This window comes from Saccostrea echinata, unplaced genomic scaffold, assembly GCF_033153115.1.
Source record: "Saccostrea echinata isolate AGI-Se365-2 ecotype Australia unplaced genomic scaffold, CSIRO_AGI_Sech_v1 ptg000054l, whole genome shotgun sequence".
NCBI lineage: Eukaryota > Metazoa > Mollusca > Bivalvia > Ostreida > Ostreidae > Saccostrea > Saccostrea echinata.
This window is the reverse complement of record NW_026889803.1, coordinates 11,709,280-11,723,811: the sequence shown is the minus strand read 5'-3', so window position 1 is coordinate 11,723,811 and position 14,532 is coordinate 11,709,280. Positions and strand designations below refer to the sequence as shown.

Here is a 14,532-nt window from a genome sequence, read left to right as displayed (position 1 = left end):
AAGATGGACAACCTGACTGATGAGCATAGTAATTCCTATACATGTATATCTATGTGTATTTTTGGTCAATGATTCACCTCTCCAAAGCCATTTTTTCAAATAATGTTGCAATTACAAGCAAAATATTTATCTGAGATATTTATATAAAGTACATCTAATAAGCTGGTTCATGTAGTGATTTAGGTACATGGCTAAGCTGCTTCACTTTTTAATATCCAGAATATAGTTTACTATATTGGGTTACTTCAGTCTTTTTATAGCAGTGCTCCGACTTTAAATTATTTTTGTACTGAGACAAAAGTGCACTATTCAACAAAATGTAACTTTCTGTTATAGATTTTATTGTTAAAATGTAAAGTTAAAAAACATTACAGAAAGATTCAAAAGTTTTTATAAAATACAAATACAGTCGTAACAAATGTTTTCCTTGATACCAATATCAACAGCAACAACCAATTAGTATCAATGAAGACTACAATGGACGTACAATTAAAACAGTTTGTAAAAACGGAGAACCGACCTCCCACACACGTGTCTCTACAAATGATGAAGTACAAGTAACCGGCTTACACTATCAAAACATCTCATATAAATCAATGTTCATTGATGAACTACAAAACCAATCTCATTTAAAATATTACCTACAGTAAAACTTGTTTTGTACAAACAGGGATTACATACCGATATATAATATAGTATATAATATAGTCCAATCCAAACTTTGCAAAAGTTGTGTCCCTTTGCGGGGTCAATCAAAAGGGAAAGAATCAACATTTCTCCTCTTTATGCTACCAAACGTTTGGGTGTGCTCTGTTGAAACCACTGGGTAATTTTTTTATCTTTCAATGCGTGGGTAGCCCCATTTTGGGGCAATCAGTACACAAAATGCAAAGCTTTTTACCAGTCAAATAAAGTTACAAACCTGAAAATTACAATGGCTACAATGAGGATTCTATGGGTTTTCCCCTAAGATGGCGGCCAAGGGATATAACTTTTGAAAAGTGTGGATTCAACTATTGAATTTACTGATATACAGTATGTAAATTAGTTTGTAAAATGTTAAAGTTATAACAAACTTACTTTAATAAATTTATGGATATAGCGAGTAGATTTTGTGTTCCACTGAGGTTAAAAATAACCAAATTTGTATCTTTTATAACAATTTTTTTAAAGCCCCACAATTAAGAAATATTAAATTGATGTTATTTTTAATTGAAATTTTATCAATCAAAAAATTTCACTTCTCTGATAAGTTTTGTATGTAATACCTTTACTAATGAGCATATTCTGTTGTCATATAAGAAGGAAAACGTGTATATTATTACTTATAAGGTTTGTTACCGACTGTCTACAGAAATATTTTGGGTTGATCATGCAAGGCATTTGAATAATATACAATAGAATCTACAGCAAAACCTATTCTTAAAAAAGCCCCCCCCCCCTCCCCAGTACAATGGGCAATGGGCCTGTAAGATGTTCAAAATAATTGAATACAACTAAATTAATTCAAAATTTAAGTGTCCCAACATCTCAACTATTGTAGCATCATGTTTCCTTCAATTTCACACAGTCAAAGTCATAAAAGCATAACTTTTACTGTATTATACTGTAATACTGATGTACATATCTGTGCAAGTTTTCAGTCTCAAATTATATATACTAATACAATCATTTCATGAACAACTAGATAGATGAGGAATGATCAAAAGGTTCGTGAACTATCTCTATATTTACAAAACCACAAGTTAGATCGGAATGAAATTTGGCACACATACAGTCATACACAAGTTCTATAAATAGCAGGTGATAGGTAATGTTTTGCTCCATGTTTGTGACGTCAAAATATGAAAATAACGTCAATATGTAGATGACATGTGACAAAAAATGGTTGACTTGGTTGTACTTGGGGCAAGGAACAGCAGCAGCTGTAAAGTTTAACATATATCTTGGGAATTCCTATGCAGTAGCATATAATTTGTACAAGGTTTATGAAGACAAAGGACTTGTCAGAAGGTCAATCATTAATATCGGATTGCTTGTTTTAGTGAAGGAAGGTAGTTAAAAATGATGTTTGTTTTGGTGTCCAGTGAAAATAAGCTGGGAAACAGATGTGTTCTTAGTTGAACAATTTGTTATGAAAGAATGCCAAGTTACAATTAGAAAAATAGTTGAATATCTTAAGAAAAAATAATTATTAAATCCATAAAATATCATTTACTTAAGACTTTAAACATATCATATATAATGAAGAAAATGCACCTATACTTCATCCACATTGGATAAACGATGCACCCAAAACAGAAGAGTCCAGTTGTGATGGTCACAAAGCTCATTCTGGGAAAATCCTTACACTTATCCATATCCTTATCCACCCATCCTATTGCTGAGATTTGGCCATTTGTGATAAATGGACTATTCTTGTTATAAAAAAAAAATAACCTGCATGGTAAGAAATATAAGACTCGGTAAAATCTTTTAGCTTCTGTGAACATATGCTACGGAACGTCACGTGAGCGCCTGGACCACGTGATTTGCACATGGGCAGAACGGTGGCAGGAGTGCATTAAAATTGGAGGGGGCTACTTTAAATATAATAAACAATGAAAACCTTATTTTAATTCTTTTATGGAAGTACCGTATAGTGGGATTTTTTAGGGGGGTGCTAATTTTGGCTTATTTAAGCGGTTTTGAAGCAGTCCGCTAAAATTTTAATCGCTAAATTTGCTTTTGTGTAAGTACTAAACCAAAAGAACTTAACTTTGATCTGTATGTTATTTAAAAATTTATCTTTTATTTGGTATTAGTTTTACTCAAAATCTTGTGTGAATCGGTATCAAGCATAGATTAAACGTACTGAAAACCCATCTAAATGATGAACTTACTTTTTTTTTAATAACGTCATTGAACTGTGTGCCCACCAAAAAAAGTTCCATCAAAATTATTGGCATACCTTTGAGCAAGCAAAACGCCAAATTTTGCACCTGCTAAAGAAACCCGCTATATGGTATTTCAATTAGTTTGCGAACTTTTTGATCACCTCTCATACAATATACTAACTTCACAAATAAAACTATACATAATAACCATAGCTGTTATACATGTATACCGTAACTGTAACAAATGCAGAATTAATAACAAGTCTAACTACACCAACAAGCAAGTAGATATGAAGAATCTCCCTTGAGAAGTACAAGGGATGTTTTTTCATTTATGACTAGAAAAAGAACATGATCGTTAAAAAAATTCATTGAAAAAATGTCTTGCTACATTCTATAAAGGATACCAACATTTGTACATGTAAATAAAAACATAAAAAATTTGACATAGACCTGTAACAGTTTGCATTGAATGTGAAACATACATGTGACATTAAAAACAATTACAGATGTTTCAGAGCAACAAAATCTTTAAGATAAGGCGGTATTGGCAAAAATTTAACCTTTAACAATAAAGTATTTCCAAGGCACCTGCGCACTCGGATTCGACACAATGACTGCAGGGAGAGTGGGTTTTTGTGGAAGTTTTTCAGCCAGTCTGAGATCTCTTTGTGGTTAACATGCTGAGGATGAAGTCTGGGCACAATAAGGACTCCAGGAATGGTCTGGATACCAGACAGAAATAACATCTTCATCAGGTGACTATGGTTGCTGAAACAAAATGTTTTAAAATTCATCTTAGAGAAAAGGGCATTATACAGAATTTACCAATATACTTATGCTAATAGGTGTAAATGATGTTGTGCATGAGGCAAATAATGTTCCTCATATTACATAAAAGCACATATATTGTCTAAGTTATAACTCACCAGAACATGTCTGTGACCCCAGGATAGTGAGGGAGGGGTAACTTTGGGCATCCTCTAAGCAAAACTTCAGCTGTTTGTATGTGACCTCTGTCAAACACCTTAGAAATACTACTTAAGCTGAAAAATAGCAATTGGTGTCTTAAAGGTGATTCATCTTGCATATGCAAAAGGTTCTTATGAAATTCTTGCATATCAATACCCAACACTTATATTTCTATTCAAAATACCCGGTAAAAAAGAAGTGAAATCCTTCTCAAAGCCATGAGGCTCATAAGGCCAGTGCTTATACAAGGTTTCTGTGGTGCTAAGTGGATGACAGTAACTGACTCCTCCCTAGATGGGACACCAATTTATTGCAGGTTAATCCCTATTGTAAGGTGATACTCATTGCAGCCGACTGGACTGAGAAAATGCAGATAAAGTACCTTGTCTAGGGACATGACACACAACATCAAGTGACCACAGAGGAGCTTGAACCAGCAGCCTTTAAGTTACTTGCTAAATACCTATGACCACTGAGCCATGTGCTCCACCTGCGCCATGTTCCATCAAATTTCTATTCAAGTCAAAACTTAATTGCATGTTATAATTATATTTTCTCAAATATGTTTAATACATCTGATTATTATTGGAATTTCCCTGTATATATAACATACAACAGTAACATGATTAGGATGTGTCCAAATACATAAAGCAAAGTTCCACTATTCTGCATATAAATAACTAATAATTCCCACATGAATGTAAAAAAAAAAAAAAAAAAAAACAAGAGGCCCAAGGGCCTTAATGGTCACCTGAGTATAAAACAACAATCCATAGAGGATCCATGAAATTTAAATTGAAAGCAGCAAAAAAAAAAAAAAAAAAAAAACAGGTTATACAATATAAATTAATTTTTTATCCAATCAAATGACGTGTTATAACTAAAATTAAATTATATTAAAATGACTTATCATGGTTTTGTTGTTTTTGAGAAGATTTTTAATGATCATTCCTATAAATTCCTAACTAAAAAGCTTTGATCACCTGTTGTGTCCCCTGCCCCCCTCCCTACCCAAGGGGGTCAAGATATGAACAAAGAACTATGTACGCTAACTCTGGATTCCCACCTACATTTTACAACCATTTAATTCAATACTAATGGAAATTTGGCCATAAAATCTTTGTTGAATGCAAAGAAGAGTTCAATGGTAATTGATTAAATAATTTTAATACCAGTGTTAAATAGTTAATTACTCTTAATTCCAGCTCTTTTTATAAGGAGGGTAGACGATGTTTCCCACTGAAATCGGGCTTGAAAGCATCAGCATATTTAAAATATTCTTGGATATGGATAAATGTTCCTTAAATCTTTTCTTATGTTTTATGCATGTAAAATTAAACATATGTAATTGATAAAATACACTTTTTAGTTTTAAACCCCTTTGAAATTGGTGAAAAAAATGAAGATTTTTAAAGATTTTTCCTATGTATTCCTATGTAAAACTTTGATCGTCCATTGTGACCCCACCCTACCCCCGGGGGTCATGATTCGAACAAACTTGAATCTACACTGAGGATTTTTCCATCTAAGTTTCATCTATCTTGGCCCAGTTGTTCTTGACAAGAAGATTTTTAAAAGATACCATTAATTTTTCACTAATTCTTAATTATCTCCCCTTGGAAAAATGCTTGGACCTTCATTTGAACAAACTTGAATCAACATTACCCAAGGATACTTTGTGGCAAGTTTGGTTGAAATTGGGCCAGTGGTTCTTGAGAAGAAGTTGAAAATGTGAAAAGTTTACACACGATGACGGACAAAACAGATAGCAATAGGTCAACTGAGTGACTCAGGTGACCTAATAAATGCTTGAAATGAACCAAGTTAAACAAATAATATCTGAAGTCTTCTGTGAATTATCAAAGAATAAAATTCATTGCACTGATAAAATTATTGTATCATTAGGTTGTCTCTTAATGTAAGTTATGTGAACAATGCTCTTTCCTTTTGTTGCATATAGATTACTTCTATAAATATAAAGTAATATGATTAGTGAAACTTTCAATATACATGTATATTCTCAGCAAAATGTGTGTATAAATAGCAGTGTTTTAAATTTCTTGCAGGTTCCAAATATATGTACTCTCACTTTAAGAGCTAAATCTCCAAACACAAAATACTTTCCCTTTGGCCATTGTACATTTTTATTCATCCAGATCTAAAAATACATAATTAACACTTGCCTCCTTTATTTTGATACACTATTATATCAATTACAATATTTATAACTTTTTTAAAAAAAATCTAATGAAATTTGTAAATGTGAATACATTTTTTTTTTGCAGATTTAGTGTTCTACACAGAACTTGATGCGTGTGTTCATGTGTATAGATACTTAAAGACTTGGCAAGTTTAAAAGCTGAAAAAGAACATAAATATATGTGCCAAGTCCTTAAAATCAATTATTAATACTTGCCTTTTTAATAAACCTAAAGTTAAAGATATGTGCAATACCTTTTATTTGCAAATGGTTGAGATAAAATATCAGCACCCAGATTCATCAAATACTCCACTACTTCGTATCTGTTATTTTCTATGGCCAATTGAAAGGCGGTTTGACCACTGGAATTCTTCAATATTGGATTAGCCCCACCTTTCAAAAAAAACAAACTTGTTTTCTCTCTTTCTATTCTCATTTTTTTTTTAAATCTATTGACAGAGCTTCATTTGCACACAGTTATCAAGAGGCCCATGGGCCACAACATTCAGCTGAGTCTTTATGTCCTTGTTGTTCTTCATCAGCATATTTTTTCCTTATATATTCTTATGTAAAACTTTGACTGCCTGTTGTGGCACAATCCTACCCTCATGGTCATGATTTGAACAAACTTTAATCTATGCTACCTGAGGATGATTCCATATCAAAATGGATAATCATGCCTATTATGTTCTTAAGAAAAATTTTCCCTCTTTATATCTTTGTAAAACTTTGACTGCCTATCGTGGCCCCACCCTACTGGGGGGTTTGAGGGGGGTCAAGATTTGAACACAACCTTTTTAATCTACACTAATTGAGGATGCTTGCATGTGACTAATCATGCCTTTGCTGTTCTTAGAAGAATTTTAAAGATTTTTTTCTATATGTATATTCCCATATACAACTTTGAATGTCTAGTGGTCATGATTTGAACAAACTTGAATCTTAACTCTATGTATTAAATGAAGCTTTCATATAAGTTTAACTTTTCTGACCCAGCGATTCTTGGGAAGATTTTTGAAAGAAGCCATTAAATTTCACTAATTCTTAATTATCTCCTTTTGAAAGAGGGCCTGGCCCTTCATTTAAACAAACTTGAATCCTCTTTTCTGACCCAGCGATTCTTGGGAAGATTTTTGAAAGAAGCCATTAAATTTCACTAATTCTTAATTATCTCCTTTTGAAAGAGGGCCTGGCCCTTCATTTAAACAAACTTGAATCCTCTTCACCAAAGGATACTCTGAAAGAAGATGAAATTGTGAAAAGTTTGCAACGACGATGGTGACAGACAGCTGACAAATCTCAATCAAAAAGGTCACTTGAGCCTTTGGCTTAGGTGGGCTAAAAATTAATATTAAATTAAACACAATTCATTGACTTTCAAAAAGATATAGCTTATAATTAGTATCACATTTAAATATACATTGTACATCTTTTTCTACAGAGTTTGCATTTTCTTTCATGTGGTTACAGAATTTTAATTTTAACCTTGTATCAAAATGAAATAATCAAGTACAAATTTAAAGAATATCTTAAAATTATGCTATTAATCATCACTGAACATTTATTCAAGACGTTATTAGTAAGGTTCCATTTCAACCACTTGCTTTTGATTTTTCTAGTACATTAATGAGTTACTTATTTTAAATGCAAAAATAGATATTTTTTAAATCCCCTCTAACCAAAAAAAATTTTAAAAAATCTACCATTCATGAGAAGTGTGACTGCATCCAGATTCCCCAATCGACAAGCAATGTGTAGTGCACTTGTTCCATTGATATCCGTTTTGTTTACATCACACTGCTGACCAACCAGGTACTCCACAATATCTAAATGGTCTGAAAAATGGAAAGACTCTGTCTCTAATAGATTTAAATTTAAACATATTAAAAGTAATAAATACACAATACATGTACCATTGCATTCTTTATCTAAATTTCTCCATCAATTTTATACCTTTCTGCACTGCCTCTGCAAGTGGAGTTACACCATACTTATTTGCAAAATCCTTGTTGCAACCTGCTTCACAAAGTGCCTACAAATAGACAGATTATTGAGATTATCATAATTTTATATATTAGCTGCACTTGGACTTATAATCAGGATTCTCAAAATATTTTAGACACACTCCAATAAGGACCAAGATACCATCTACAATTAAAAAACAGAATAGTCAGCAAGGGTATGTTAGGATACCTTTGAAGGATGGATATCAAACGGTAGGATTGGTGAGATGAAATTATGATAACTATAAATTCACACCAAAAAAAAATGTTTCTGCAGACTCCCTTGAGTGTTAAAAATAGACACCTCCTTACTTTCAATTTCACAAAATGCTTGCCTGTGTGATTGGTAACAATCCTAGTCTTGCAGTCAAGAAAATTGGAGCATGGTCTTGACTGCCCAAATTAACATCACATCCAGCATCTATAAGCATGTGCACTATAACAGAGTTTCCCCCCTTTATGGCAGTATACAGGGGTGAGATGTTCACATTGTCAGGGATCTGGACATCTGCTCCCTGTTGTATTAAATATTCTACTATCTCTGTGTTCCCATGTTCTACAGCTACATGTAGAGGAGTCTGATGGACATACTGTGTTGTCTGGTTTATACAAGCTCCTTCTTCTAACAGCATCTCACAAATCTTACGGTGATTAGCTTGAGCAGCACAAGTCAATGGTGTCTCCCCATTTACATTATGAATGTCTAGGACAGTGTTGGTGTAGATGAAGTCTCCTATCTTCATCATTCTTGTTTTCTCATTCTGCTCCTAGAAAATGTTGATAAAGATTTTAACAAATCAAGTATCTGGGATGAAAAAAAATATATATTCACAACTAACATGACATTTTTCAAAATAGCATTAAAGATATGATGTCTTTAGGCCTGTACCTTCATCAAAGCTATTGAACTTTCATTAATTAAGTAACCATAAGTGTATGGATGATAGACAAACAGACCAAAAAACTGTCAGTAAACTGCTAAGCATAAAATAATATGGTTGAATTCCTGCATTTATTTTTACTTACATTTTGTTTGATGTTTTCAATTATTATTTCTACCATTTCCTCTCTTCCTCTGCTACAGGCATATGCTAATCCATCTATTACATAGTCTGTGCCCCCTCTAACTAACAGCATAGATCTCAGCTCTGTTATGTTGTTGTTCTTGATTATCTGGAACATTTTCTCCATATTCACTTGTTTATTTTCTGTCTGACACTACCTGAAATAAAATAGGAAACTAATTAATTAGACAAATTGACATCATCTGGGTGTACTGTAATACATTCACAATTATTATTATTTTTTTTTTTTGTTGTTGTTGTTTTCACTGAATTGCTCTTAAAGCTTGATTTAGCTGTAAAACTTTATTTAGCTGTAATTAACAAATAGAATAAATTGTTAAAAAAAATATTCCTGTAGCCATGAGCACTGTTGGCATAATAGAGAGAGAAAGACAGTTAATACATGTTGTGTCCCTTTACTGCTTTCTTTTTCTAAGAAGCTGTTAAGGTAAAGATCTAGTAAATGAAAAGGGAAGTAACTCAGTTAAACTTAAAATTGGGTATTATTTAAATCAGACTGTTTATCTTGTTTATCTTGAACTGACCTGTAACAATAATATTAATTAAGACACTTACATATATTTGTTCATGAATTGAAAAGAACTTAAACTAATACGCATAAGGGAGATCTGAGTAAATATAAACACAAAAGAACAACTAGGAACATATCATCCACACAACATCACTGGTCCTGAGACCATCTGAGGCCATGGGACCCCTGAACAAACTTCTTTCCTTTTTTTCGGGTCAGCTTCTCTCATTGAGAAGCACAAAGCAAATTGGGATTTTCTTAAGTTTTTGGTGCACACTGTTATGTCTCATATTTCTTCCTCTGTCATCATAATACAATGGAGTTCACCTTTCCATTATTGGCCTATATCAGTATTTCTTCACTCCGTGAAAAGGACCTTAGCTCTTTCTTGGGATCATATATATTCTCTATTTGCTGCAGCTGTTCTCCTCATATCCTTATCACTTTCTGAAAGTTTCTAATTAAATTCAAAAAATAAATAAAATTCTTTTTTTTTTTCAGTATGTAGGCCTAGCCTTATCAATGATGTAAATTGAATTAGTTAAAGTTTCCGCAATATTACATCGGCAGCGCTTCCGAAATGTAAACAAACCAACGTGCAGACATATATTGACCTTAGCAGAATATGATTTGTTCACTAGAAACGATCAGAAAAACCCAATGGAAATAAAATATCAGATAATGATATCATATTTTATTTACCTTCGATGTCCTTGAGATTAAATTCTCGTGCACTCAACATCATCTTAGGGTCAGGTCAATATACAAATGACATCACAACAAAGTGATTCATCCGTCTGCCACATTTTTAGCACAAATGCGCATGCGCAATTAGTTGGCCATCCGGGAGATTTTTCGATCCAAGATGGCGCCGATTGGCGAAAACGAAGAGAGGATGGGTTCGACCGTAGCAGATGATGATGAAAATGAGAGCCAAACTCTCTGGTAGTTGCATAGATTATTTCATTTAAAAATTGCATATGCAGTTGATAAGAAAAAATGAGAGTATTGAATTGCTGATGGCTATTTAAAGCACCTCATCCATTCATCAGCTCATCATAATTTATCGAGGAAAAATTATTGTGACATTTTCTTTGATAATGATAAGCTATTTTTGAAATTGTTCAAATTTGTTCGTATTTTCTTTTTATGAAAGTGACATTTGATGTGCAAGAACAGATGTCTATATTATTTATGCTGAATAAAAAAAAGTAACTCGAGTTTCCTCAAGTGTTGAGAGAAATTTTGGTATGTGACAACCTGTTCCTTTTGGAACTAGATAAACACACAAACACAGCTGACAAAGGGGATGGCAAATTGTTGTGATGGGTTGATACATAATGCAGTAACTTGATAATATGGACTAGGAAGATGAAGCAATAATTGTTTGAAAAGGACTTAAAAGTAAAACGGACATAGACTCAGATTTGAAGTTTATATTCTTCAATATTTTTTGGTTGCATTTCAGAGACATAACAGATATTCACAACTCTGACATTAACATTTAGATTTGCTAAAGTATGTTATGGTTTTGGCATTATTCTAAAAATTGCTCGAAGTTAAACTAATGATATGTTTTATGGTGTAACCTTTGGGGCAAGCACCATTTTGTTTAAACAAAAGGCATTGTAGAGTAGATGCATTTTTTTGTTTCACCTAAGCTCTCCGTAATAACTAAATCTTCACAATAATATGTCAATAGCTGTGGTACTCCCATGCCATTTGGCATTTTTGCATGATATTGTGATAGCGATAGAATTTTGGGAAGGTTTCACACAAAAATTTGCTTGACAGATGGACAGTTTATAGTTCAGATTTCCACTGTTCTTACACGTTAGTCTATTGAGCTCCCTTCTTAAGCCCTGTGCCCAGCTCACTGTTCTCAGAATTACTTGCATTGTATATGGATGCATGATTTTAAATGACTAAAAAACTGTGAAGTGATTATTAAAAGCAAACTAGGCAAATAGAAGAGGTCAATTTGAAAAATTAGTGAAATCTCAGTGAGATATTGCCAGCCACAGGTTGCCTGTTACTACTTCTGAATAATTTGTTGATTTCTACTGCGTCATCCTTTATAATTTAAAAGATTTATCTGAATTAAATGGTGTGAGAACTTGAAAAAGTCAACAATAGGGCTCAAGAGAAATCACAGGATTTTGAACAGTTTTGAATTTCTATTATTTATGTCTCTGAATTTCATGACTTGCATGTTGTGAGAGTGTTGCAGACTTATAAATTTTAAGAGTGTATAGAAACTTTTTTAATTTGAAAATTATGAAAACTATGAATATGGAACATGTTTGATTGTCAAACATCCTTGCACTTTCTGAATTGAAATTTATTAATATTACGGAAAAGTGGGAAATCTATGGTGTATTAATGCTAGTAAAACTGTAATAAAGAAAGTCATAAAGGAAATGTAAGAGAGCAAAACCAACACACCAATGTTTTCAGTTTATTTTCAGTGATGTGTGCAGTGAAAGCAAATCGAACACATATGGTAAACACAAGCAAAAACAAAGCTTGATCCCTGGCATGTTTACAAACACAGGCATTTGTTTTAAGGTTATGATATTGTCAATGAATATAAGAATTTTCATGTTGGTTCAAATAGTTGGACTTAAGTTACTTTCAAAATAAAAAGGAATAATAATTAAAATTTGAACAAAATAACAATGCAAATGTGTCTATGCCCCTTTAAGCTATACAATATGTCTGATGGTGAAACCAGTGGGGGGACTTTGGGTGAGCTCAGTTTCTTGGAGTAATAATTTGTGAATTCTTCGCCTCTCAAATGGTGGATCTGCCATTTCCTTTTGCATATTGCAAATGATGTAACGGTAAACTCCTGTAGCTTGTATGTAGTAAGTTGTGTTGTACTAATTAATAGATTATAATTGAAAATAATGATTGATTATCAATAATTTCAAGCAACAATCAGTTATTTTTTTTTCAATAATAAATCATCGGAACCTATTATTAATATTGAGTTATCAGGGGATTTCTCCATTTAGGTTTGTTTTAAATGTAATAAACACATATTGCTTGTTCATAAAACATGTACATGTAATATGGCAAGACCTAAATTATATTTAGAAAAGCAGACAAGGAGATTAAGAAAAATGGAAACATTATCACCTAGGAAATGATAAACCTATAGTTTGGAATTGCATACGTTTTTTTTTTTAATTCCATTCCTTACAAGAATAGTGTTGTAGCCTTGCTTTTACTGTGTCTTTTAATGTCTTTTTTTTTCCAAATGATTTTTATTGTATTATATAATTTTTTTTTAATTAAAAAAATAAAATTATGTGTTTCTGGATATCCTTTTTTATGTATGTCAACATGAAAATTGAAATATTGCATACTTATAGGTAACATATGAAGTGAATACAATGAAGTAATAATTGTTGGTCAAGTAAATAAAAGAAATAAGTAAAGAATTGTGGAAAAAAAACATCTCTGAAAATCCATATATTGTCCATATTTTGCTTTATTATTCTAATCTTTAACATTTTCTGTTAAAAAACATTTTGTTACATAGATATTGATTGTTTCTCACCCTTTTCCCCAGCCTGTCATGATGTTTAAATATTTTTCAATATTCACTTTTCCATTAAAGCAACATAAGGTGTAATAAATCTTAAAAAAGACAAAAAGAGATATCACATTGATTTTTTTTTTTACAAAAGAAAAACCTCAATGCAGATTTCCCCAAAATAGTTAACTAGATTTTAGGAAAACATATTAATGGGCAGTATTATCCGTATGTCTCTCAACACTACAGGATTTTTAATACCGGTACTTAGATTGAGATTGAGTAAGGGAAGATACTTTTAAGATATGAAGGTTAAAGGGAAAGGATCAGAATTATTGATATAAGAATATTGTCAAAGTGGTTGACCAGATTTCTTGCATTTTCAAAGCTTTAATTTTCTTTCATATAATTTTAGGGCAACCATCTTGGGAGAAGTTCAGTCAAGTTCAGCAACCAATTTGCCATCAACAAAATCAGTATTAGTGTTAGGTAAGATTATACTATCATTAATCCTATCTTTGGAAATGGATTATTATGGAGTATTTGAAATCACATTCATTGTATAAATAAGAAATGTTACTCTTGATACTATTTGCATGAGTATATAAGATAATGATATATATTTTTTTAATAAGAATTACAGATGTAAAATGAGGAAGATTTTCAAATGGAACGAATAAATTATGTATTGATAATAACACATACAAATATTGTTAAATCAGGTGACAATGAGAGTGGAAAGACCACACTTGTGGCACGACTACAAGGGGTGGAGGAACCCAAAAAAGGGTCAGGCCTGGAGTACTACTACATAGATGTCAAGGATGACTACAGGGATGGTATGTAAACATTCAGATGAGTGTTATCATCATTTAATGTACATGTACCACATATGGTTCAAAATTGTTGTATAGAAGTGAGAATTCATGTTTCCTAGAATGTGCATGTCATTTTTAGACATTTTGCCTGTCAGGAATCTCATTTAGGGGCTATAACTGTTTGATGGTCATTTTTGAATTTTAGATCAAACACATGCTGGAGTCTGGGTCTTGGATGGGGACCCCAGTCATACAGGCCTTCTAAAGTTTGCCATCACAGAAGAAAACTTTGAAAATATTCTAGTCTTGCTTGTTGCATCCATGAACCATCCTTGGTCTATAATGGAGTCACTCAACAAATGGGCATCCTATCTGCAAGAGCACATAGACAGATTAAAATTAAAACCAGAAGATCGTAGAGAGTATGAGGAGAGCTGTAAGTCTGATTATAGTGATAGAAAAAAAACTTGATGTTGCTAAAGTTAATTTTTAAGATGATATATATTTCCTTTGATAAAAGAATCAA

At 32.3% G+C, this 14,532-nt stretch overlaps 2 protein-coding genes across 4 annotated transcripts in view; one reads left to right on the top strand and one right to left on the bottom strand.

Moving 5' to 3' along the window:
• Nucleotides 1-2,608: 2,608 nt before the first annotated feature.
• On the bottom strand, nt 2,609-10,456 carry LOC133171515 (ankyrin repeat and KH domain-containing protein 1-like). 2 transcript variants are annotated; one of them, XM_061306276.1, is made up of 9 exons: nt 10,350-10,437; nt 9,975-10,104; nt 9,078-9,273; nt 8,387-8,818; nt 8,002-8,080; nt 7,752-7,883; nt 6,303-6,441; nt 3,806-3,922; nt 2,609-3,647 (listed from the first exon to the last, which is right to left on the bottom strand). In XM_061306276.1, exons 3-9 carry the CDS (start codon nt 9,240-9,242, stop codon nt 3,380-3,382), a joined length of 1,332 nt encoding a protein of 443 aa, XP_061162260.1. In that variant the 5' UTR covers nt 9,243-9,273; nt 9,975-10,104; nt 10,350-10,437; the 3' UTR covers nt 2,609-3,379. The 2 variants fall into 2 exon arrangements, with proteins under 2 accessions (XP_061162260.1, XP_061162259.1); XM_061306275.1 differs by lacking the exon at nt 9,975-10,104 and having other exon boundaries at nt 10,350-10,456.
• The window catches only part of LOC133171514 (cytoplasmic dynein 1 light intermediate chain 2-like), a 54,997-nt gene continuing 50,913 nt past the window's right edge, over nt 10,449-14,532 (top strand). Inside the window, exons 1-4 of one of the 2 annotated variants that reach the window (XM_061306274.1) lie at nt 10,449-10,592; nt 13,604-13,677; nt 13,911-14,027; nt 14,212-14,442. In XM_061306274.1, coding sequence (XP_061162258.1) covers nt 10,513-10,592; nt 13,604-13,677; nt 13,911-14,027; nt 14,212-14,442 — 502 coding nt within the window. In that variant the 5' untranslated portion in view covers nt 10,449-10,512. The remainder of the gene's footprint in view (nt 10,593-13,603; nt 13,678-13,910; nt 14,028-14,211; nt 14,443-14,532) is intronic. The other variant, XM_061306273.1, reaches the window with a different exon arrangement.